The sequence below is a fragment of the Electrona antarctica genome (genome assembly GCF_951216825.1).
Source record: "Electrona antarctica genome assembly, chromosome: 17".
NCBI classification, from domain to species: domain Eukaryota; kingdom Metazoa; phylum Chordata; class Actinopteri; order Myctophiformes; family Myctophidae; genus Electrona; species Electrona antarctica.
Window position 1 is genome coordinate 37,433,909 of NC_136798.1, and position 27,964 is coordinate 37,461,872.

The 27,964-nt window shown below is 43.6% G+C and overlaps 2 protein-coding genes across 2 annotated transcripts in view; both read left to right on the forward strand.

Annotated features, from left to right (window-relative positions):
- The window catches only part of nkain2 (sodium/potassium transporting ATPase interacting 2), a gene marked incomplete at its 3' end in the record, with an annotated part of 135,824 nt that extends 126,070 nt beyond the window's left edge, over positions 1–9,754 (forward strand). The window contains exon 5 of the mRNA XM_079526844.1: positions 9,669–9,754. Coding sequence (XP_079382970.1) covers positions 9,669–9,754 — 86 coding nt within the window. The remainder of the gene's footprint in view (positions 1–9,668) is intronic.
- A 16,953-nt stretch (positions 9,755–26,707) lies between these two features.
- The window catches only part of rnf217 (ring finger protein 217), a 28,585-nt gene continuing 27,328 nt past the window's right edge, over positions 26,708–27,964 (forward strand). The window contains exon 1 of the mRNA XM_079526843.1: positions 26,708–27,314. Within this exon, the coding sequence (XP_079382969.1) occupies positions 26,780–27,314 (535 nt within the window). The 5' untranslated portion in view covers positions 26,708–26,779. The remainder of the gene's footprint in view (positions 27,315–27,964) is intronic.

Genomic DNA, 27,964 nt, shown 5'->3' on the forward strand with positions numbered 1-27,964 from the left:
CGCAGTGCACGTTAAATAAGTCATGTACAGTTGGGTGCCACCGATATTGTCCCTTATCATTTGACCCATTTAGGCCTGACCTCAAAATTAAAAAAAATCCTTCTAAATCCTCCAGTTTTCTGAAATAAATATTTTCACGATTTTTCAAAAATAGCAGATCTACAAGCTCATAGCGCGCCACTCGGTGGCGCGCTATGAGCTTGTAGATCTGCTATTTTTCAATAGCTAAATTATAACATAATGTTTAAAACACCAAACTGTCCTTTTGCGCAGATCACGCAAACCTCAGCAAAAAGAAAAGGACAATATCGGTGGCCTCCAACTGTAGGTATAGGTAGACTGCTGTGAGTGAGTGATGCCTGCACGTTAATGAGGCTGTGGCTCAGGAGGTAGAGCAGGTCGTCCAATGATCCCTGGGTCGGCGGTTCGAATCCCGGCTCCTCCTGTCCACATGTCGAAGTGTCCTTGGGCAAGACACTGAACCCTACATTGCCTCCAATGAGTCGGTTGGTGTGAGCTTGCCACCATTGGTGCGTGAATGTGGGAAGTGAGGACGCTGGCGTCGACTGTTCGCCGCTTCACCTCCCAATGTATGAATGAATGAACCATTGTAAAGCGCTTTGAGCACTTGTAAAAGCCCTATAAAAATGCAATTCATTATTATTATTATTATTAGATAGCCTGGCAAGGCAGTCATGATCAATGTTAATGGAGTGAGTGATTGTTGTCGATTAAATAATCGTCCAAAGAAGAAGGAATGACAAAGTTCTTCAGGGTGAAGTATTGAGAATGTATTAAGAAGATTCAGCAGAGAAACAATATACAGAGAGTGAGGAACAGGCCTCCTTGCCTGTTCCAGCAGCCCCTCCTGGCGCAAGCCTCCTCAACCCTATTCTCAGATAGTCTTGTTTTAACAGAGATGCTATACAAAATGTTCATATAAGGATCTGCGCTAAAGATAAGGGTGACACACAAATAAGTATACCTTTGCTGACAGCATGGAGGAGTCAAGTCAGCTGTTAGATTGACAGCTGCATGAATTAGACTGAGCACATTGGTGAGCAAAGAGACTTAATGGAAGGAAGATAAATACTAGAGCTGGGACTCGATTAAAAATTTTAATCTAATTAATCAGAGGCTTTGTAGTTAATTAATCTCGATTAATCGCATTTTAATCGCATATCATTATTTGACCCGAGAACAGTGAGAAAGCTATTTTTTTTAATGGATTTTGGTATACTAGTGAATCAATGAATAGTGAATACATAAGTTTAAGCAATAAAACATTGTTTTTGTAGTAATAAATTATAATAATATCTCAAATTTAATAATTTATATAGAGCTTTTCTGAGTACCCAAAAATGCTTTACAAGGGGGACATGATAAATCAAAAACAACTTTATTAGAGGAAAAACACTAAGGAATTAAATAGATGAAATAGCTGGGGAAAGCAATATTGAAGGTTTGGATGGTGGGGGCATGTTTCTGAGAGTTTGGGGAATGCATTCCACAGGGTTGGGGGGGGCTTGGTGCAGCAAATATGTGACATGACCATAAGAAAGCACCTCTGTGTTTCTTCCGTGGACATACAGTAACAGCCATTAACAGATTTTACATTTTATTTGGCCATAACCGTTTAGTTAGAAACCATGTCATCTGGTCGGGTCCTTGAATTGCTACTGGTAGTTGGAATAACGTTAGCTCTGATCCATAGTGTTAGAAGGAGGAAAGTAGGCTTTCACATATTTTTTTGTGCTAAAAACGAGGGGCTGCACAGCCTGCACTTCCGTGGGTCTGAGGGGAAAGGATCAAATTAAGTACCATAGAACTCCTCCTGAGTCCTAACTACGCTATGGACCAGAGCTACTGTTGTTGACGTTAGCTTCCAGGCTAGGCAACATGCAACATGTTTCGCATCGAGCCGATACTGGAGGCTTGACGAGGTGCGGTCTTCGGTGATATGCGAATTCTTTATTGAATAATTGCACACAACTGTGCTGTAATCCACGCTATCATCGGATAGCCTTTTAAATCCTATTTCCAATCCACGGGGACAAGCAAAGTGATCTCAGCGGCTTCCCCCGGTCTGGTGAACTGTCTGGTGGTGTTATTGTTCCCCCAATGCTGCTGGGCCATACCATTCTAAAGGGGGGTGGTTTCCACTCCCTGTAACAACGGACACTTCACTCGGTGAACTGGGTGGTGCGCCGGTCCATCTGAAAACTGTCCAGTGACAACGTTCCGCGGTGAAAAAAATAGTGCGATTAAAATGCGTTAATTTTTTTAACGCGTTAATTTTTCTGTAGTTAATTGATCTCAATTAACGCGTTAAAGTCCCGGCCCTAATAAATACACAATAATGCATATATTTGGCACTGTAGTTGGCATTCTAAATCTCCCATTACAGTGATGAATGAATGCATAAACATAGGCCTATGTATGTGAAAGGCTGGTGTGTGCTGGGTGGGATGTGCATGAGAAGTTTTAAACAGCGGCGCCCGCCGCAGTCCCGACTCCCGAAAATGATCTCGCATAAGCGCTCAGCCTCTCTGATCCAGATGACCAGAATGATCTGCAATTTATCTGAATGACTGTTAAAGGCAAGCACTCATTTAAATGAGTGAATGATTGAGCCCGGCTAACGCCTATATGCCATTGCAAATAGGCAAGCTATGCTTACCGTATTTATCATTGTCACATGGAAATAAAAGAGGGTTTTCTCCATTTATGCCAACATTTAAAACATATATATTATCACAGGGATATTTATAGGTCACGCTGCACTCCCATGGTCAAAATCATCTCGCGCATACTGTATGCGCTCGCATATGTTTTAACAGAGCCAGTAAAGCATTGTTTGATTAAGCATCTAAACTTGTAACATTGTAAACATTAAACATGTTATATCTTTTTTTTGTATTGCTTGTACAGTGCACGCACGCACGCACGCACGCACGCACGCACGCACGCACGCACGCACGCACACACACACACACACGCACACACACACACACACACACACACACACACACACTCCTCCTGTAATCTCCCTACAGTACAGCATATCTAAGAGCCAATTATTCTGTGTGCACCCGCTTCTTTAGCCCGTAGTCGGTTCTAAAGCTCTTCTAGATCCTCACAGTTTTCGGAAAAAGGTGCGTCGCTACATCAGTGGCTCTCAAAACCTTTGCATGTCAAGGAAATGATAAGGATTTGGCCACCATCCAACACCCCCCCCCCCTCCCCGCCCCCCAGATGTGCAATCATTATTAGAGTTACAAATGTACGCTTAAAAAAAAGAAAAACTAGTATATTCAAGGATTTGCAAACGTTTACGATTTTTTTCAAAGAATAGCAGATCTACAAGCTCATAGCGTGGCATGAAGTGACGTGCTATATGAGCTTGTAGATCTGCTGTTTTTGAATAGTCAAAGAAATGTAAAATGACAGAGACACTTTCCCGGCTGTAGTGAGTTATTTAAGAGTGGGACCTGCACCACTCCTTTATTCTTAAAGCGCAAATAACATGCATTTTAAAACTGCTTTTAATATTTAATATCATATTTTCTATGTCCCTCAAAGTTATTTCTAATGGTTTGAGCCTCAATCACCACTCTGATATAACCAGTCCTTGTCATTTCTTTCTGGACTTTGAAAGCAGTTTTAGCTGCAGTACCACAATGTCCTGAGGTGGTGGGGGTGCTGATATGCAGATTATTTAATATTTGAGTCATTATAATACTGATGCTAGATAAAACCAGGCTTGTTTCAATTCCATGCCAGCTTGGAAAATCAACAATGGTGGACATTGTAAACAAAGTGGAAATGCAAATTTTGAACTGAAGACTGAAGAATAGGAGGAATTATACAAAGTAGGGTGACATTGAGGACATCACGATGAGGACAAAATCAGTCGAGCTGTTCCTGAGAGCAATTTCCATTAAAGCACCCATATGATATGAAAGCCTGAATGTTCAAAGTTGGTTATTTGTGGGAATAGAAAACACATATGGGAGCCCCAAAAACACAAAAGAAATGGAAAAAGTTGAATTTTATGTTATAGCTCCTTTAAAACACATTGTTAGGCAGTGTCTTCTCGAGCTCGCTCATTTGAATGCGTCTGCTCGGCTATACACACATGGAGGACACCCTTTTTCCCCCTCTCTCCTGGCAGTCCCGTGCAGCACTCACAATTAAAGTCCGTCATGTTGCCATTAAGCGATGACCTTATCGTTCTCTCCGGCCCTCGACGTGCTCAACGGACCAGTTTCCCCCTGCAGTGGGGGACTATTAACCTGACTCCGCCAGATGGGGCAGCAGAGAGTACACTGGGTTCCCCCCTCCTGTACTCTCTGCTGCCCCATCTGGCGGAGTCAGGTTAGGGGACTATATGCACCCGTTGAATTAACCTGGGATGTGCGTGCACCTCCTGACCAAATATTCTAATTGTCTCATTAATTATGCACACTACAAAAATGTACATTGCAGAAATGGATTCTACAGGAACAAATACACGAGGATCAACTGAGAAAAGTTTGGTACACCATTGTATCAATTTATTATAGGGTTTGCCCTGTCTGTAATATACAGTATGCTTGTTTTGAATGGGCCACTTACTGTAATTGCAGCTTTCTTAAGAACCGCTCATCCAAACAAGTTCAAATTTGATTTTGCATTTCCATGGGTCCTCAGCAACACACTTGTCAAATGTCGACTTCATACAGTGTTCGGTTTTCAAGATATATAATAGCATTATAATAGTAGTGTTGTTTGATGGCCATTTTGAATTTAAACTATACTTTCCCCCCATGCAATTCCAGGCAACTTTTTTCCTCTCATTCAGGACACATTTAGGACACAAAATCAGTTGAGTTTGGTTTTTTTGCAATTAGTTAGAGGTCAAGTGACATTATTACTGGACGAAGAAGCAAAGATTTGAGTTAAAAACGTTCCCTCTGAAATAATATATTCAAAGATTCTGTGCCACATTTTCACGATTTTTCAAAAATAGCAGACCTACAAGCTCGTAGCGCGGCACTCGGTGCCGCGCTATGAGCTGGTAGATCTGCTATTTTTCAATAGCTAAAGCGTAACCAAATGCTTAAAACACCAAAAGGGGTTCACGTACAGAATAGGTTAAAATGTGTGGCCAGCACAGAGCTGTCTGCCATGCTGGACCTCTCTGCCCTCAGAGGAGTAGAGAGAGAGAGAAGACCCACAGGATCGTCAGCCACGCAGCACTTGAGGCGTGCGTGCATTGGCACTGGCCTCACCGTTCCACTCCATCATGTTATGACCCTGGCCTATAGAGCGTCGCAGTCCCGCCCTCTACCATGGACCAGGAAATGATTATCCGTTCATTTTCCTCATAGACATTTCAAAAAGTATTTATTTAAAGACGTTTACGCCGCGGACAAAGCCAACTCGAGTCGTGACAAATCATGACAACAAACACAATTTTTGGGGCCGAAAAAATAATTAGAAAGAAGAAAAAAACGGCAGGTTACAACACTTTTTTTGTTGCTTTTCTTCTTTGTAATTATTTGTTTTGTCCAAAATATTGTGTGTGTTGTCATGATTTGTCACGACTCGAGTTGGCTTCGTACGACGCTTAAAAGGTCTTTAAATAAATACTTTTCTAAATGTCTATGGGAAAAATGCATTGGGATTCATTTCCTGGTCCATGGTAAGGGGCGGGACTGCGACGCTCTATAGGGGTGCCAGAGAACACAGCAAACACACATGGGGAGACATTTAGCAAATAATGCAAAAGTAATGGAATAACTCGTGAATAAACAGGTGAGGTGTGGAAATCGGTAAAGTCAGTAGTGTAGTAGCACATAAATGTCGAAACATATGGCGTGACACGACTGACTGACGGACGGACGGACATGTTTTGCAAGTTTTCATAGTAAGCTGCGACCTGCTGGCGCAACAATACAAGTAGGCCTGCTATAGTCCTTACTCCGTGACGTGTACATGCCGAACCAAATGGACCCCTACGAGTCTGTGACTCAGATATAATAATGAATTGCATTTTTATAGCGCTTTTCCAAGTGCTCAAAGCGCTTTACAATGGTTCATTCATTCATACATTGGGAGGTGAAGCGGCGAACAGTCGACGCCAGCGTCCTCACTTCCCACATTCACACACCAATGGTGGGAAGCTCACACCGACCAACTCATTGGAGGCAATGTAGGGTTCAGTGTCTTGCCCAAGGACACTTCGACATGTGGAGAGGAGGAGCCGGGATTCGAACCGCCGACCCAGGGATCATTGGACGACCTGCTCTACCTCCTGAGCCACAGCCACCCTACGATATATAGCGGCTCTCAGAGTTAGAGCAACACTTACTGTGCGAGTCTGACTACTCACAGAATGACACAGAAACATGCAGACACATGCTTGTGCGTGCGTGTGTGCGTGCGTGCGAGCGTGTGCGCGTGCGTGCGTAATTAGACTAATTAGTAGATTAATTAGCTTCCTCAGCACCTCTGGATGTTCATTGGTCCTCAGTGAGGGCTAAATCCTCTACCCAATAAAGCACTGTGGCTATTATTTGTGTTAACCCTATAGGCCTAGGCTATGTACGTCTCCAATTTGAAAATAGACGACCAACTTGTAGATCTGCTCTGAAAATCTTGAAGGACAAAAGTTCCAAACATTCCACGTTCCAAACAGCAACACAAATCTTGTATGGGGGTCATTGGCACAACATGTTTTCAGATGGGAGTCCACGGCCGCTTTTTGGGGTCCTTGACATGAAAAGGTTTGAGACCCAGCGTTGACTCAATGACCGCCAATTATTTTGCCTCAGGGCTGAAGTCACACATGGGCAGCGCATGCGGTATACAGGGCGATAGATAGATGGATACCTTTATTATCCCGAGGTGGGAAATCAGTCGCCCAGAGGCGACACAGGAGTGGGTAAAAGTATGAAAATGAAAATGTACTGCTGTGTACAGCAAAAGTCAAGTCACAAGTAAACAAAACAAGAAGCATCAATAGTACGTGACAATGGTTAACACTCCATTACAGTCAGTCAGTCAGTGCGTCGTAAGCGTCTCACTGTATCTTGTCATGAAAACAATGTCATTAGAGGTCTTGAGAAGAACTGTTTATTCCCAGGTTACTTTACGAGTGTCCTAGCCAAAGGGGTCATTGTGTGTCTATTCAAAGCAACAGGCACACAGGACCTTTAGTTTTAGTTTTCATTTAGTTTCCATTTAGTTTTCGCCCGTGAAAAAAAGGTAGTCGGCAAACATTCTTTTTGTCAGAGTTTTAGTCGACGAAATCCACACGTGGTGACGTGGTGCAAGACATCCGTCAAGATGAAGATATAAATCAGTACTGGGCCGATTTAAAAGTCGATGCTACATTGAGGGTGGATTGTTTCATGTTGACCTAAGATTACACCAGAGTGACAAATCCAGCCGTTTAAAAAAATAAGAAGATAATTCAGCACTTTGTGTTTCAAGTTCCGGCACATCTCTCACTTTATCGACATCAGTATTGCACTCTGAAAAAAAAAGAAGACAAAAAAAAGAAGAAAAACACACACACACACACACACACACACACACACACACACACACACACACGCGCGCGCAAGCACGCACGCGTGCACACAGAGAGTGGTACAATCCAATGGAGAGGTGCCTGCGGGCGGCCATCGAGACTTAAATGAGCGGTAACCGATTGTTTTTTGGCGAGGGGAGAAGCTTATTCATCGAATTAACTTGATGCCCGGTCCGGAGGAAAAACGGTTTAGGGAAGAATGATTGCGGAGTAGATTGGATTTAAGGGCAGAGAGTGCGGCCGAGGGCCTGAAGCCTTATACGATTGCACCTAAAATAGTTGGGCACTGACCGTTAAGAGCTGAACTGGTGTTGTGGTATTAGCACTCAATGGTCTGTTTGTGGTGCGTGCGTGCGTGGGTGCGTGCGTGGGTGCGTGCGTGCGTGCGTGCGTGCGTGCGTGCGTGCGTGCGTGCGTGCGTGCGTGCGTGCGTGCGTGCGTGCGCGCAGCACGGTTTGTGGTGCGTGCGTGCGTGCGTGCGTGCGTGCGTGCGTGCGTGCGTGCGTGCGTGCGTGCGTGCGTGCGTTGTACATCTGCTATTTTTCTGCTTTAGGCTCTATAGTTAAAAATGGCAATAAAATCAGAAGATCTTAAAATGATGTCGTCCTCACAAGTATGGCAATATAAATGCGTGCGTGCGTGCGTGCGTGCGTGCGTGCGTGCGTGCGTGCGTGCGTGCGTGCGTGCGTGCGTGCGTGCGTGCGTGCGTGCGTGCCACCAATATTTAAAAACAAACCTCAAATGATTTCGTTCCATCAAAGTGGAATGGAAACTCAAAAGGATGACAGAAGAAAATACAAAACACCAACCATAACAAACGTGAAAGTCTTCATCCAAGGAAGCAAACAATTTGTTTCATCACATTCTATATTCACGTTTGTTTCTTTACTGCACATATTATTATGAACATCATTCAGGCTGACTGCACACTGTGCACAGCAGTAGTGGAAGAAAGTACTCAATTGTTTGACTTGAGTAAAAGTATCAATACTTTTACTCAAGTAAATCAAAATGTACTTAAAGTACCAAAAATATAAAGTATACTGATTGTCCCATTTCAAGTTTTCAAATGAGTTCAAATATTTTTGAAAATAGCAGATCTACCTCGCGCTGTCAAGTCTGATCTCTCATTAGAAGCGTTAATATTCCAAACGAGATGCTTAATTGGCTAAGTCAGAAATTAGGACAGAACATCAGCGTTCTGATCCAAACCACGGAGAGTGCTATAGATTCAGAGATAATGGCAAGATTTGTCAGCCCGTAAACAAGGAAGTGAACGGCTGTGCGCATCCGCAACAAGGCGTCGCCTAGCAACGGGAGCTGTCAAAAAATGGATTACAGCGATCCTGTTTTATAACGACATTTTTAAAATTTCTTCTAAATCATGACAATTTTCAGTGGTTCTCAATATTTCATGTCAAGGACCCCAAAAACTATATGTAATTAGCCTCCGCCCCCATTTGAAAATATGTTGTTCCAGGGATCCCCCCAGAAGCAAAGATTAAAAAATGTTCACTCTGTAAGAATATATATTGCACCACTCAGTTCACACGGGTGTGATTTTTATCTTTTTACTCATTAAAACCCGGGAAAGCACGTGTGTCATTTTTGATTTTAGACTTTCCAATACAATCATGAAAACGTGTGCAAATACCATACATCTTTGCTTCTGGGGGTCCCTGGAACTAAATATCTTGAGATGGGTGTCGGTGGCCAAATACCTATAATTGTGGGGGTCCTTGACGCTTGACATGAAAACTTTCGAGAACCGCTAGACCGATATAGCAACATGAGTTGTTAAGGATTTACTGTAGAGGACATTTGTTGGTCTTACTTAAATAAACATTATTTTGCTACAAAGGCACAAAGTGTATTTCCATCCCCAATCATGTGTGTGTGTGTGTGTGTGTGTGTGTGTGTGTGTGTGTGTGTGTGTGTGTGTGTGTGTGTGTGTGTGTGTGTGTGTGTGTGTGTGTGTGTGTGTGTGTGTGTGTGTGTGTGTGTGTGTGTGTGTGTTTGTGTGTGTATACTAGTTCCATACATTAGGTGTGTGGAGAGATACATTGTGACGTGTCTTTTTGGTTTGCAGTTGACTTTATAGGAGGGTTCGACTCTTACGGGTACCAGGGGCCTCAGAAGACCTCCCACCTGCAGCTACAACCTATGTACATGTGAGTAGTATACCTCTATATCTGCAGCTACAACCTATGTACATGCTTTTATGAATCTCATTGAATCATTCGACATCACCCAGTTTGTAAATGGACCCAACCACCTCAAAGGTCACACACTTGACCTGGTGCTGTCCTTAGGTTTACCAATCCAAACCATTGAATTATTCGATTTCAGCCTGTCCGACCACAAAGCTGTGGTTTTTAAAGCTCATCTTCCGTGTCCTGCGCCTAAATGCTCTGCTCCTGTGAGAGGGGTGCAGTGCACAACCTACCTCAAACCCTAACCTAACCATAACCGCAAGCACGGGAGCAGGCGCTAGTCCGAGGTGTGGACGCATGTCGAACCAATGCTCCGTCGGACCATAGTATAGTATGCCTCCCCTGTGAGAGCCCGCATTTTTAATTCCGGGTCTGCCAATGCCTTTACTAGTGCCTTCGTAGCACCCCCCTGTCCTCCTAGTGCCGAGCAGCCCGATATTGACAGCCCGATCACACATTTGAACAATAACTGTACTTCTATTCTATTGCTCCTTTTAAAGTAAGAACACTCAAGCTAAATAAACAACCATGGCTCAATGATCATACCCGTTCCCTTAGAAGAGAGTGTAGAAAAGCAGAACGTAGCTGGAAGGCAAACCAACGGCATTCATCTCTCACTAGTCTCAGTGAGCTAATGGTGAGATATCAGCTGGCCGTAAATCAGGCCAAATCCAACTACTACTCTATTATCATCGCTAACAATAGCAATAATCCCAGGACCTTATTCAAAATAATCAACTTCACCCCCCACTATTACACACATTGATCCATCACCAGAAGATTTTTTTTTATACATTTTTCATGAATAAAATTGAGACTATTCGACTTCAAATACCTTCCTCTATCCCTGACAATTCAATCCCACCCAATTCTCCTCAATCAATTTGAACCCACCACTGCTCCACTTATCACCAGCACAATGTCAAAGATTAAATCCTCTTCCTCCCAACTCGACATCATCCCTACATCTTTCCTCAAAGAGATCTCCAACACACTTGCTCCCACAATCATCTCTATAATAAACAACTCTATAGTTTCTGGTCTCTTTCCCTCCTCATTTAAACATGCCTCTGTTCAGCCCCTTCTTAAAAAAATGGTCTTGATCCCCATCTCCCCTCTAATTACCGACCGATCTCAAAACTGTCCTTCCTCTCTAAATTGCTAGAAAGGATTATCTCGACACAGCTCATTGACCACCTACAGCACAACAATTTGTTCGAGACCTTCCAATCTGGCTTTAGATCCCTCCATAGCACAGAAACAGCATTAGTGAAAGTCACCAATGACCTACTCATGACTCTAGATGCTGGTGACTCCTCTATCCTGGTCCTTCTCGACCTTAGTGCGGCTTTCGACACCGTGGATCACACGATTCTGGTGAATCGCCTAGAGTCATGGGTGGGTCTTGGTGGCACTGCCCTCCAACTACTCCTCTCCTACCTATCAAATAGAACCATGTCTGTTACTGTTATCTGAGAAAACAGCCAACATGTATCACTGTTACCTGAGAAAACACCCACCCAACATGTATCACTGTTACCTGAGAAAACACCCAACATTTATCACTGTTACCTGATAAAACAGCCACCCAACATGTATCACTGTTACCTGAGAAAACACCCACCCAACATGTATCACTGTTACCTGAGAAAACACCCACCCAACATGTATCACTGTTACCTGAGAAAACACCCACCCAACATGTATCACTGTTACCTGAGAAAACACCCAACATGTATCACTGTTACCTGAGAAAACACCCAACGTGTATCACTGTTACCTGATAAAACAGCCACCCAACATGTATCACTGTTACCTGATAAAACACCCAACATGTATCACTGTTACCTGAGAAAACAGCCAACATGTATCACTGTTACCTGAGAAAACAGCCAACATGTATCACAGTTACCTGAGAAAACACCCAACATGCATCACTGTTACCTGAGAAAACAGCCAACATGTATCACAGTTACCTGAGAAAACACCCAACATGCATCACTGTTACCTGATAAAACAGCCAACATGTATCACAGTTACCTGAGAAAACACCCAACATGTATCACTGTTACCTGAGAAAACACCCAACATTTATCACTGTTACCTGATAAAACAGCCACCCAACATGTATCACTGTTACCTGAGAAAACACCCACCCAACATGTATCACTGTTACCTGAGAAAACACCCACCCAACATGTATCACTGTTACCTGAGAAAACACCCAACATGTATCACTGTTACCTGAGAAAACACCCAACGTGTATCACTGTTACCTGATAAAACAGCCACCCAACATGTATCACAGTTACCTGAGAAAACAGCCAACATGTATCACAGTTACCTGAGAAAACACCCAACATGTATCACTGTTACCTGATAAAACAGCCAACATGTATCACAGTTACCTGAGAAAACACCCAACATGTATCACTGTTACCTGAGAAAACAGCCAACATGTATCACTGTTACCTGAGAAAACACCCAACATGTATCACTGTTACCTGAGAAAACACCCAACATGCATCACAGTTACCTGAGAAAACACCCAACATGCATCACTGTTACCTGAGAAAACACCCACCCAACATGTATCACTGTTACGTGAGAAAACAGCCAACATGTATCACTGTTACCTGAGAAAACAGCCAACATGCATCACTGTTACCTGAGAAAACAGCCAACATGTATCACTGTTACCTGAGAAAACACCCAACATGTATCACTGTTACCTGAGAAAACACCCAACATGTATCACTGTTACCTGAGAAAACAGCCACCCAACATGTATCACTGTTACTGTACCTGATAAAACACCCAACATGTATCACTGTTACCTGAGAAAACAGCCAACATGTATCACAGTTACCTGAGAAAACACCCAACATGCATCACTGTTACCTGAGAAAACAGCCAACATGTATCACAGTTACCTGAGAAAACACCCAACATGTATCACTGTTACCTGAGAAAACAGCCAACATGTATCACTGTTACCTGAGAAAACACCCAACATGTATCACTGTTACCTGATAAAACAGCCAACATGTATCACAGTTACCTGAGAAAACACCCAACATGTATCACTGTTACCTGAGAAAACAGCCAACATGTATCACTGTTACCTGAGAAAACACCCAACATGTATCACTGTTACCTGAGAAAACAGCCAACATGTATCACTGTTACCTGAGAAAACACCCAACATGTATCACTGTTACCTGAGAAAACAGCCAACATGTATCACTGTTACCTGAGAAAACACCCAACATGTATCACTGTTACCTGAGAAAACAGCCAACATGTATCACTGTTACCTGAGAAAACAGCCAACATGCATCACTGTTACCTGAGAAAACACCCAACATGTATCACTGTTACCTGAGAAAACACCCAACATGTATCACTGTTACCTGAGAAAACAGCCAACATGTATCACTGTTACCTGAGAAAACACCCAACATGTATCACTGTTACCTGAGAAAACAGCCAACATGTATCACTGTTACCTGAGAAAACAGCCAACATGCATCACTGTTACCTGAGAAAACACCCAACATGTATCACTGTTACCTGAGAAAACACCCAACATGTATCACTGTTACCTGAGAAAACAGCCAACATGCATCACTGTTACCTGAGAAAACACCCAGCCAACATGCATCACTGTTACCTGAGAAAACACCCAGCCAACATGTATCACTGTTAACTGCCCAATACGTCTACACATAAACTATGAATGCAGGCAGCTTATCAATACTCTGCTTTTATTAGGGACACACACAGAGAGAGAGAGAGGGGGGAAGGGGGGGGGGGGGGGGGTGAGATGGATGGAACATGATACTGAAACAAAGAAGAAAGGTAATAAAGGAACATGCTGTAGTTTTATATGTCCCCAGACGAACACATAACACACCTCGTAAATCACGGACAGCAAAATAATGGGCGCTGGTAAACAACACGCACGCACGTACGCACGCACACGCGCACGCACACGCACATGCACATGCACACGCACTCATCAATATGCTATCATTGTTACCCAGCTGTTGTCCATTGGGTTCAGTGTTTATTGGTTTAGACCAGAGGGACCAATAAAACTGCATCAGCTATAGTCCCATGGGAAAACTGTCACTCACTCACACACACACACACACACACACACACACACACACACACACACACACACACACACACACACACACGCACGCACGTGACACACAGGCACACGCACACATACCGTGGCAGCCATTTAAAAGCCTCCTCCTGTCGGACCAACCATATGGAGTGATTGTGAATTTATTTAACCCATTAAGAGCCGAGGCCGAGTCTACAAAATGCCTTCAAAGCAGACGTCTCAAAAGTGTTGATAAAATAGCAGATGTACAAGCTTGCAGTGCCGCAGGAAGTGACACGCTGTCAGCTTGAACACCTGCTGCAAAATAAGTCGTTTAAAGATAATAAAATAAGAAGACAAGTACACAAGCCAGTGTCACACACACACACACATGCACACATGCACACACGCACACACGCACACTAAAAAATAATCAGGAAGGCCAACTGGAAACATTGCTTGAGTTGCAGATTACAGATAGCAGATATTGCAGATATCAGTTCCAGACTGATATCTGTGACTGAGGTCCACTCTGGACAGAGGACGAACATTAACCAAAAACAACGTGGCCACAAATAGTAGATCGCAGCGCATCACGATGCAACGCCTTGGGAGCTTGTAGATCTGCTATCTTCACCACCAGTGCTTAATTTGTAAATTATTATGTGCCGGAGCTCGCGTGCGTGCACATGCACGCGCAAAATAATAATAATTTTTTTTCCCTCTTTTTTTTTTTGCACAATCAACGGCCATCGTTCTCACGATAATAAAAATCTAAATATTTTTGTAAAAAAATCTACCTAATGATGATGTCACTGGTGGACGGGTTTCTGGCCCACAGCCCTCCTATGAGACACAGACACAGAAAAAAATCGTGCCAATGTATCATTGATTATTAGTGAGGATCTATTATATGAAGATAGGTTGAAAAGTGGTGAAGTGGTCCTTTAAGCTTTTTCTGGTTTCATACTCGTCAGATTTTGTATTGACCTGTGTAGGCTACTTTCGTTTGAACTGTACCTATTCTACAAACTGAATAACATTTCCATCAGTCAATCAATAACAACATTTGCAGCAGCAGTTTACACAGGGGCCCGCCGGCTCACAACACACAACTACAGTAGGCATTTGCAGTTCAGTTGGCACAATGGCTCAACGTTATATTAGATACTGACATACTGTATAAAATACAGTTAGGGTGGCCCATCATCAGAAACAGTACGCAATGCTAAATACCTGCATGCACGTTGTTGTTGTCCTTCTCCTCCAAGTTCCTCCTCCTCCTCCGCTGACAACTCAATAATGCTACTACTACTCAATTCTGTACTGGTCTTTTTTTATTCCGGGCCCACCAAAGCAAGCGTTATGATATTCGATTCTGAGCCATGCTGTAAAACCGGGTAGCAGTTAAACTATTGCTCCATTCCATATTCCATATGCAACGAACGACAGATGCAAATTGCAAAAGTCGAGACGAGAGTTGTTTTCATTTACGCACCCGGCATCGTCAACAGTGACGACGCCGGGGTTCCATAGCCACCTATTTCCTCTCAAAACGGGCACACATTTCAAAATAAGACTGTTGTTTTGGTTTGTACTTGAAATGTGATCATTCAACCCATGTTTTATTTTGGAATCGTACTGGAAATAGAAGTAGCTATGACGAGGAAGAAGCCTAGTTGACTTGAAATTGAAATTATTTATAGCGGACCCCCGCAGATAATTAAAATGCAGCTGGTAATTAATTGATTTAATCAATTCTTGTTAACAGATTTTAGCAAGGACATAAACCATGTCTTTGTAAAATGTTTCCTCTCCTCTCCTCTCCTCTCCTCTCCTCTCCTCTCCTCTCCTCTCCTCTCCTCAGGTCAAAGTAAAACAAGGAAGTAAGTGGGAGTGCTGCCTTACAGCGACCAACCAACCAACCAACCAACCAACCAACACGGAGGACTGCCGGTTAAATTCTACTCTAAATGAAAAACTAACAGACTGACAGATCCCCCCCCCCCACACACACACACACACACACACACACACACACACACACACACACACTCTCCACCACTCATGTCGATGGCTTCCATTGTCTGCCTGGCTATTCCTGGTAAAACACTGACCTCATGTGGTGGAGCCCGGTAACTACGCCGTTGTTATAGTTGTAGTCAAATAAAGGACACTGACTCTGTTAAGAGATACCGTTTATCTACGCAGGCCAGGAGGCCGACTTATCTCCTCCCGGGTTTCACATGGGCCCAAAATCAATGAACTGCAATCATCAAGCGGGGATAATAGGGGACGCAAAAAATGGCTTCGGCGGCAGGGTGACATTTGGGACTTTCACTAGAAACGAAACAATGTCACTGGGCTTTGGACGCGGATTCAGCCAGGGATTAAAAGGGAAGTGAAGCCTTGTCGAATCCCCGATGTTGTGGCCACAAGGAGGAACGGCCACGACGTCACCGCCACATATTCCTTCCAGCTTCCGAAATGAAAGTCGCAAACCGACAGTGTTGCCTGTGTCACGAAAACAGAGCGGACAGCAACATAAATGAATCACAAAATCTCTACGTAAATACGCTGTCTTGGACTTTTCTACTCTCTGTGCCTCTTTGACTGGATAGACGGTGGGCCTCCTTCAACACAGCCCTAAAATCAAATGTACTACTGATTGAGGAATGTTGCACAACTTTTTCCCTAAGACTGTAAATTAACTTAATTAAGTAATGCAGATGTTAAACAATAATTTAACTCTGAGAGAGCGTAAAATGAAACCAAATGGACCCATACGGGTCCATTTGGTTTCATTATAACTATAAGGGTCCATTTGGTTACCAACTAACTCTCCCTCATTTTGCTGGGGGCCCACCTGGAATCCCTTCAAGGACCACTGGTGGTCCCCGGACCACCGGTTGAAATCCACTGCATTATAGACCATCACTTCCTGCAGGTTACTAGGTTTTGTCCTTTCTTTGTGGAAAAAGATTCTCCAAGTATTGGAGTATTTCCCAGGGGAAACCCAGGGGAAATCCAAGCCTCCCAAGTTCTTCTCCTCGGCATTCAGCGCTTCCTGACATAAACACAAAACTAAAAGAACTAAAGCCCATAGCAGTTCCAAAACTTTCACACAACAAAACTCAAACTGAGTCAGTTAGAGAACGTGAAAATCTGGATCTTACCATCCAAAGGCTCACGCGTACTCCAGTTTTTAGGTGATAACCTACTCACCGCGGTGGTTGGGGAAACTAAAGGCCTATTCATAGTCTGGATTTTCGGTGGTGAGGTGACCACCGGAGCTGAAATAACGTTGAGCGGTGGTGAGTAAAAAGAGAGAGAAGGGCTGGAGCGGTGGCGGTGGTTTGCTCTTCACCGCGGCTTGTGACGTCATGTTGTAGTTCGGTGGTCACCTAACCACCGAAAAATGTATGAGCCTTAATGTGACGTCACTGAAGCCGCGGTGATGATAAGCGACTCACCGCTCACCCCGGCAATCTCTCTGTTTTTACTAAAACTACAACATGACATCACTGAAGCCGCGGTGATGATGAGCGACTCACCGCTCACCCCGGCACATCTCTCTGTTTTTACTAAAACTACAACATGACATCACTGAAGCCGCGGTGATGATAAGCGACTCACCGCTCACCCCAGCACATCTATCTGTTTTTAATAAAACTACAACATGACATCACTGAAGCCGCGGTGATGATAAGCGACTCACCGCTCACCCCAGCACATTTCTCTCTTTTTACTAAAACTACAACATGACATCACTGAAGCCGCGGTGATGATAAGCGACTCACCGCTCACCCCGGCACATTTCTCTCTTTTTACTAAAACTACATCATGACATCACTGAAGCCGCGGTGATGATAAGCGACTCACCGCTCACCCCGGCACATCTCTCTGTTTTTACTAAAACTACAACATGACATCACTGAAGCCGCGGTGATGATAAGCGACTCACCGCTCACCCCGGCACATCTCTCTGTTTTTACTAAAACTACAACATGACATCACTGAAGCCGCGGTGATGATGAGCGACTCACCGCTCACCCCGGCACATCTCTCTGTTTTTACTAAAACTACAACATGACATCACTGAAGCCGCGGTGATGATAAGCGACTCACCGCTCACCCCGGCACATCTCTCTGTTTTTACTAAAACTACAACATGACATCACTGAAGCCGCGGTGATGATAAGCGACTCACCGCTCACCCCGGCACATCTCTCTGTTTTTACTAAAACTACAACATGACATCACTGAAGCCGCGGTGATGATAAGCGACTCACCGCTCACCCCGGCACATCTCTCTATTTTTACTAAAACTACAACATGACATCACTGAAGCTGCGGTGATGATAAGCGACTCACCGCTCACCCCGGCAATCTCTCTGTTTTTACTAAAACTACAACATGACATCACTGAAGCCGCGGTGATGATGAGCGACTCACCGCTCACCCCGGCACATCTCTCTGTTTTTACTAAAACTACAACATGACATCACTGAAGCCGCGGTGATGATAAGCGACTCACCGCTCACCCCGGCACATCTATCTGTTTTTAATAAAACTACAACATGACATCACTGAAGCCGCGGTGATGATAAGCGACTCACCGCTCACCCCAGCACATTTCTCTCTTTTTACTAAAACTACAACATGACATCACTGAAGCCGCGGTGATGATAAGCGACTCACCGCTCACCCCGGCACATCTATCTGTTTTTAATAAAACTACAACATGACATCACTGAAGCCGCGGTGATGATAAGCGACTCACCGCTCACCCCAGCACATTTCTCTCTTTTTACTAAAACTACATCATGACATCACTGAAGCCGCGGTGATGATAAGCGACTCACCGCTCACCCCGGCACATCTCTCTGTTTTTACTAAAACTACAACATGACATCACTGAAGCCGCGGTGATGATAAGCGACTCACCGCTCACCCCGGCACATCTCTCTGTTTTTACTAAAACTACAACATGACATCACTGAAGCCGCGGTGATGATAAGCGACTCACCGCTCACCCCGGCACATCTCTCTGTTTTTACTAAAACTACAACATGACATCACTGAAGCCGCGGTGATGATAAGCGACTCACCGCTCACCCCGGCACATCTCTCTATTTTTACTAAAACTACAACATGACATCACTGAAGCTGCGGTGATGATAAGCGACTCACCGCTCACCCCGGCACATCTCTCTGTTTTTACTAAAACTACAACATGACATCACTGAAGCCGCGGTGATGATGAGCGACTCACCGCTCACCCCGGCACATCTCTCTATTTTTACTAAAACTACAACATGACATCACTGAAGCCGCGGTGATGATAAGCGACTCACCGCTCACCCCGGCACATCTCTCTGTTTTTACCACCACCACAGTGGTTAGGTTATCACGTAAAAACCTGGAGTAGGCTTTCCGTTTAAGAAAGCCACAAAAAAATAAAAATAACAAACAAAGTTAAGGTTAACAAACAATCCAGGATCATGGACAGAGAGCCCGCCAACAAGCAGTGCAGAGAGAATGGGTCTTACACACTACTACAGGGGTTCTCAACGTTTTTGGCCGGGGACCCCCGGAAATGCTTTGGCAATGTCTCGGGACCCCCGCCCTGCCCCCTCCCGACCCCCAATATAAATTGACTGCTACAATAACCTTAAACCATTTTGGGGCGGGAACCCCTTTTGGTGTTTTAAGCATTGTTATAATTTAGCTATTGAAAAATAGCAGATCTACAAGCTCATAGCGCGCCACCGAGTGGCGCGCTACGAGCTTGTAGGTCTGCTATTTTTTTTAAATCGTGAAAAGAAACAAAAAAATAATTATTATTTTTTTTAAATAATTTGGGGACCCTCCAAAATAATTTGGCGACCCCCCGAGGGGTCGCGACCCACGGGTTGAGAACCCCTGCACTACTATACTATAATTTGTGATTTTTATTTGCTGCATGACACAAGGACGTGGTCATGCTTGCGCCCGTGCGGAGCAACCGGGGATGGTCTTCCAGAGAACGGCTGCTTTCAACGACTCGGCACTCCCCTCAGCCCGCTTCCGAAACCTTTTCCCCCTTTTTCGCTGTAGAAGTGCCAACAACAGTCTATATTGACGGGACGAATATCCTGTTTTTAAGCTTATTTTGGGACCAAAAATGGGATTTGAGGTCGGTCCACTTTACAGAGACACCACGTCTGAAGATATGAACATATGGTTCAATTCAAGCCGTGGACAAACAGCCGAGAGGTCAAAGTGTCCTGGCTATAGCAGCCCATGGAGGACTTGCTTTCCCCCTGCTGCGATGCCATAGCAGCAAAAGAATCAGGTCTACGGTACTTCCTCACTCATGTAAAGGACTAACGCCTGATTTGTACGCCATCGCACGATGTCGTCGAGGGGCGAAAACCGCAGACTTTACAAACTCACAGTTTGTAGATCCGACACACCGGCATGCGACGGGAGTTATAAATCAAAGCAATAATGATTCTGATTCCTCAAACCGATGTGGGACGGAACCAGTGCTCCTCCTCCGCTATACCGTGTTGTTTGTTGTTAGATAGAGAACGTTTGAAAACGGCGACGAATTGTCTTATTTAGACGAGCGCATACGTTTTTCTTCGTTTTGTTTCGATTGGGTTCGAGAAGAAGCAAGCCGACGCGCGTGGCGGAGACGTGACTTAAAATGTGTTTGGTTCTAGGTGGTTGTTTTACTTTCTATGTGGACCAAATGTTGTATAATATGAGGCCTTTCCCAAGTCTCCAAGGAACATTTCTGGTGGGGAGAAAAAAAAGAAAAGAAAACGCTTTAGTTGTTCATAACTATATAAAATGGACTTTGAACTTGAACTATGAGCGAAAACGTGAACATTCTGTTGGGGGGGGGCTACGTTTAAAGTCACTATAAACTGTGAAGCTGAGTTCACGGTTCATTGTGGAGGCAAAAAAAAGAAGAAAAACCTGACATTTGTGTGTTTTGCATGAAGTGTCAAAACTGTCGCGTATTTAATCTCAAGCTGACTAATTTAGCTACTTGAAAAGCGGGAATTGTTTTGGTCGGTCAAAATGCTCAACTAGTTCTCTTCGGAAGCGTTATTGGTGTGAAGTCTTTTTTTTAATCTATAAATAACACGGTCTGAAACAGTCTGCCAAATTAAGGCGTGGGGGCGGGGTGGGTTGGGGGGATTAGTGGGAGGGGGGGGGGGGGGGGGGCGGGGGGGCGTTAACGACTACGGTGTAAAAAGCTGAAATGTAACTTTTTGAAAATCTTCTAGACGTTTATTTTTCTTTTTAATCCCGTGGCCGTGTTTACTGTTTTTTCTAGTCGACTATAATGTACAGTATGATGTCGTTGTGCAAGTGGGACTGCATCCATTTGACTGTCTTCTAAAGCACTGGTTCTCAACCTGTGGGTCGGGACCCCACATGATTTTTGTTCTTGTTTTCTTGGAGGGGAGGTGACAGTGAAGTGACAATTTAAGGACTTTTAAGATCTTAATTTAATACCTAACGAAAATAAATCATCAACAAACTATATACAATAAAAACGTGTTCAAATTGTTTCAAATATAATTATTTTGGGGATGTCCCCAGTTCAAATATGATTATTTGGGGGATGTCCTCAGTTCAAATATAATTATTTTGGGGATGTCCCCAGTTCAGATATGATTATTTGGGGGGTTGAGAAAAGGTTGAGAATCACAGCTCTAGACTATCAGATGTGTCCATTGGAGAGGAAAGAAGTAAAATGACTCAAGACACAGTCACTGTATCACTGTAACACGTTACTTTAACCATGGTAAACCCTGTGCACTTTGTTGCATACGTCAGATAGGCAATCTACAAGCCCACAGCGGGTCGTGTTGCAACACATTGTGAGCTTGTAGATGGGCTGTTTCCGGCCTATTGTCATCAAAATGTTCACCTATTATGAAATGCCCAGAATAGGACATGCTATGGGATTCATTTGGTTAATTATATTGTTCTATCAACGATGTGAATTCACTTTCCGTTCAGAGATTTTTGTTCTTCTCTTTTTGGTTTATTTATGTATTTATTGAATTGTGTTTAATAACAATTAGACTTGTATTGTACAAATGAACACTATGCTGGTCACTTTGTTACCCCCCCCCCCCCCACACACACACACACAGACTATTAAAATGAAGATAAAATAGTAGCATTGAATACTGAAGAATTTTGCTCTCAGTGCGATAATTATCGGATTAAAATGGAAATGAGCAAATGTATTATTTCCATTGAACATTTTTCGCTTTTTTTTGTTTTTGCTTGCTTTTACGGACCTGAAAGTGAATTCCATTCTAACCCTGGTGTGCTCTGTGATGGATTTATCTTGCCTATTAGAGCTCCTTGAGAACCAACATGATAGACCCGTTTCTCCGTCAGACACGACCAACCGACTTCTCAAGGCATCACAAAGGATTTCAAATGACGTGCGTGCGTGCGTGCGTGCGTGCGTGCGTGCGTGCGTGCGTGCGTGCGTGCGCGCGCTCTAGACATTGTACTGTGGCTGGTACATTCTACTTTTTCAGTGTTTGTGGTGAACTGAACAGCATTGAACCCAGAACCTCTCTGACACCCGAGTCATTGGATGTACCGCTATGTCGCCCTCATATCGGTATCGGCCAATATCGGTATCGCCAAATAAAAGTGTCCAAACCGTATAGCCTATATTTATCTGTTGTTGATAAGCATACATTTTGCGTTGGCTATGTTGTTATCTGCAGCCTAGATTCTGAACATTATTACTTGTACTATTGAAGATGTATTTGTTTCCCCTGGCAAAAAAAGGGGAGAAATAAAAATCGGTGCATCCCCACAAAAGTGCATTAAATTAATGTACCGCTTAAAGGACCACTTCACCACTTTTCAACTTCTCTTCCTATAATTAGTCCTAACTAATGTTCATGATAAAATGCCACCATTTTTTCCTACTCAGTCTGTGTCTCATAGGAAGGCTGTGGGCAGTTCAGAAACCCGTCCACCAGTGACATCATCGATGGTGAATCCAAGCTAATAGAAACGGCAGGCTTTCTTTTCCTGAAAAGTTGCAATGCAAAAGTTGAAGCCATCGTTCTCACGATAATACAAATCTAAATCTATTTTAAAACAAATCTTGTTTAAAAAAAATCTGCCTAATGATGATGTCACTGGTGGACAGGTGTCCGAACTGCCCAAAGCCCTCCTATGAGACACAGACTGAGTAGGAAAAAATTGTGGTGTTTTATCATGAACATTAGTGAGGACCAATTATATGAAGAGATGTTGAAAAGTGGTGAAGTGGTCCTCCTAAGACCAATTAATTCAATATGGATTATGTTCTCCTTTTTAATAATTGTGAAGGAAAAGTTACACATGTCACCCCCCCCCCCCCCCCCCCATCCAATAATTGGTCATCAATGGGCATGTCCACAATAATGTGGTAATAACTACTCCCATGTTGTGCTGTCTGCTCTGTCAAACTGATCATCAGCTACTGGACAGCTTATCTGCTATTTAAACAATGACTTGTCATTAAATGATGATGACTACATGTCACCTATTAGGCCTACGAAATGCCTTTTTTATAGCAGATCTACAAGCTCATAACACGTCACCATGTGATTCATTGTGAGCTTGTAGATCAGTTATTTTCTTAAAAGGCATTCTATAGACTAGGGTATGCACGGGACGTCATCATCATACACGGACATTATGCGGAATGCATGCTGAGTGGCAAAAAAAAACGACTTTCTTTTATAGGCTACATCCAAACAGAAAAGTCCTATCTGATTGTATAAAATAATTAAAAAAATGTAAAACCCGTAATATGAAACTTTTTTTTTTTATTTTTTTTATTTTTTTTCATAGCCTATAGTTCCAAAAGTGGTGAAGTGTTCAACTTTGTCCATACAGGGCTCTGGGTTGAGCTGTTCATGTTCACCGCTGACGCGACCTTCTCTTGTGTGCTTCTGGCGTGCTCCCATGGTGACTGACTGTACATACAATAAAGTAGACAGTGGTGGGGAATACAGTCACCTGCTCTCTTCTGTTCTCTGTTCTTTCATCTGCCTATTATGTACACGCACGCACGCACGCACGCACACACGCACGCACGCACGCATGCATGCGCACACACACACCTCTGGGCAACTGACTGATTTCCCCTGCCGGATAATCTATCCATCTATGTGTACACACACACACACACACACACACGCACACACATGCGCATGTTTTATTACTTTAAGGGTGCTCTTTCTTGGTCTATATCTGTGCATGTGCCTGACCATATATCTACAGTATATGGAAGGCCCTCTCCATGGCGATGTGGAGTGCAGCTGGTTCTCAAACTTTCCATCTCCGCAATCCCCCAGAATAATCATATTTGAACTGGGGAACCCCCAAAAGGTATCGCCTAATCATATTATTTGAACTGGGGACCACCCAAAATAATCAGTTATTATGAACCCCCAACCTGACAAGCACTTGGAATTGTAGGAGATGGGGCTACACACAGTGATCGAGATCTAGGGAAAGCAAAGGAGAAAATAAAACTGAACGGAAAAAAGAATGATACGGTATCTACATAATACACACATAGCATAAAAAAAACTACCAGGTATGTCATTTCAGGCTAAACAATAAGGTCCAAAAAGTGTTTGAATGTGGTTGAATTGTGAACTGAAAAAAGTGAATTGGATTTGGAACCGGTTGTGTTCTACAGTGAAATAGGATCAGTGGATAAGCCAAGGGCAACACACTAACAACCATGTCCTCTGACACACAACACACTCAGTGCAGGTATTGTTGCACTCTCTCTATCTCTCTCACACACACGCACGCACGCACGCACACACACGCTCGCACACTGCAGCACCAGGAAGTATTCGGGGGAAATATAATCTGGTAAAGTGAGCAGAGAGAGATGATATTCTTACATCATCATCAGTAGGCTATAGTGACAGATTACACCTGCTTTTAGAATGACTGACCTGGTTTCATCTAGACAAACCCAACATTAAAGGGATATATTTCACTTTCAAAACAGTCTCTTGGATCACTTCATCGTCTATACTCTCAGGCTTATGAACACCAGGGACAGTTTTGAAGTTGCTTGATTCAATATGATAGATATTTTTATATTCATAAAGTGACCCCTGCCTTAGTGGATCCAAGTCCTCCTGGCTTGTATAAAAGTGCAAAACCTGGTTCCTATTTTGTCCAGTGGTCAGATATAGACTCCCAATCTAACCAACATCCTGATCCTGGTCCATGCCATGCAGGGCTGCGTCTCTGCTGCTATCTGAAAGACAAGCATTGCTTTCTGGCTTCTGCATACACCTCAGCTTTTTAACTGGAGAGGGAAACAGCCCAGGACCAGGGCCGGATTAACACCTATCAGGGCCCCTGGGCACTGAAGCTCGAAGGGCCCCCCTGCACATGCATGTGCGAACCTGTGTGCGTGCGGCAAGCGTGCGCAATATTTTGAAAATTTTTGGGGCATTTTGGGGGCGGTAACAACACATTATTTTTTATTTGACTTGCATAGTAAGCAAATGGGTGAGAGAAGCCGCCAGTGCCAGTGTATTTCAGTATTTATACCTTTTTTTGTCGAGCCACCTGTTACGCTATGCGTGCAGAATGAAAACAAAGCAATGCTGGATGGTGGACTCACGTCTTTTATTCCAGAATAAAAGACGTGAGTCACCTCTCCACCTGACCGCACACGGCCTAGTGAGCCCACCCACCTTGAACAACAGCCAATCTAGCGCATTGTTGCTGCTTTACACACAATTGCACTTTTCAGCTGCATTATCACCAACAATAAAACACTATTTAATTTTAGACACTAATTAATTCGGATTTTCTGTGGAGCTAAAAAATACATATATATATATTTTTTTTTTTGAGGGCCCCTGGTGCCCAGTGCCCCAAAGTGCCCATATGGTACTTCAAACTTCAAAAATAGATTAAAAATACTTAACGCCGCTTCGCATACGTTTCCGGGGTCTCCTACTGCAACTTTGAAACATCTCATCAACACTCAAGTGACCACACGGGTCTTCGTGAACAGACAGTGGTAAAGCTGCGTCCTATCATTCCTATGGAGAGTGGAATAACCTGGAAGGGACCCTATAGGTTACCGCCGTACAAAATTCAAAATTCAGAAGATAACCGAGGGTCCCGAAAGGGGCTAGGACCGAGGCTAGGCTAAGATAGATATAGTGAAAATAGCAGATCTACAAGCTTACGAGCTTGTAGATCTGCCATTTTGACAATTTCTGCCTCCTCCTTTCCAATCTTTCCAATGACCAGTTTTCCTATAGTTTGATTACCTTTCATGCGGTCTCTTATTTTTAGTTCTCTTATTCTTATTCTAGTTAAAAATAAAATAAAATAAAATAAAATAAAATAAAATAAAATAAAATAAAATAAAATAAAATAAAATAAAATAAAATAAAATAAAATAAAATAAAATAAAATAAAATAAAATAAAATAAAATAAAATAAAATAAAATAAAATAAAATAAAATAAAATAAAATAAAATAAAATAAAATAAAATAAAATAAAATAAAATAAAATAGCCTGGCTAATAAGCCAGATTTATTTTCCCGGTCTGGCTTATTATTAGCCAGGCTAGATATAGGGACCCCTCTGGGCCCGACCCACAGGTTGACCCACACATAGTTTCCTCCCCCCCCGCCCCGCCCCTCCATGCTGACGCAAACACCCGGAAGCATCCATCCCGCAGCAGCAGTAAGTGCTGTCTGGGCTGTTGTGTTTGTTTTGGTTGGTGAAGGCTAGAGACCACACCACCACACACACACACACACACACGGTAAATCTCAGTCCAGTCCATGGGGAGGACAAGCAGCACATCACCGGGGATGGAGGATGATGACCCGCCGGCGGGTGGCGGCGGCGGTGGTGTTTACGACAACAACAACTGCAAGATGCCCGGCGTCGGTTTCATCAGCAGCCTGGCGGACGAACAAAAGCCGTCGGATGCGGCGGCGGTGGTCAACAAACTGGCATCGCTGTCATCATCAACAACAACACGCCTCAACAACAACAATAAGCTGTCCGCCGAGACTTCCTGCTTCTTCATCGACGGCAAAGTGGAAATCAGGAGGTCGCCGATCGTCCTCCTAGGAGACTCGAACCAGTATGTCAGCAGCACCGCCACCACCACTGCTAGGGATCTAAACTTAAAGCAGTGTGTCAGCGACACAGATTGCCATTTGAGCCGGTGCGTTGTCACCAGGAGCAACTCCACTACTGCCATCATTATTAGTAGACACGGCGAAACACGTCATGAGGATCAGGAGGAGGTGGTGGTGGTGGTGGAGGAGAAAGACGCAGCAGCAGACAGCAACAACAACAATGACCACGGTAGGGGCAAGGACGATATACTGACAGTTTTTATATACGTCGATAATATCGTGATGTGACATTGATTGATTGAATACTTTATTAGACACGAATGCAAACAGCACGGTCGGTGTGCACTGTGCAGTGCAGTCACACACCTTTTGGGCTAAAAGGCACAACACAAGACCGAGGACTTTGTGATGTATTTAAGCCATCAACATAGCATGAAAAGTAACACCAACACATACAAATCAGACCTGTCTGAAGTGAGCGGTGCAACAGCGCCCCCTGTTGGTACCCTAAACATACAGACAGACAGACAGACATAGGGATGGACATTGCTGTTCCTTGGAGTGGTTGCACCACTCAAAAACACTAAATACTGTATGTAGGCCTACAGAGGGTGAAACAAAGAAGGGGGGTGGGTCGGGGGGTTAGTCAGTGTATGCCATCACCTTTCCAAGTGAGTTTCAGGACTGTTCTGAAGGCAGGCAGTGTAATAGCCGCAATTTGCAACTCTAGATTTTTTTACAATGGGATGAATCTAGAGTTGCAATACCCTCCATTGACTCCCCACTCATCATTTTGCGTTTGTGATCTGCTGGTCTCAAACGACGTTAAACTCACCAACATTGCAGCTGTAGTCCAAGCTTGAATTTTTCTCTTTCGAT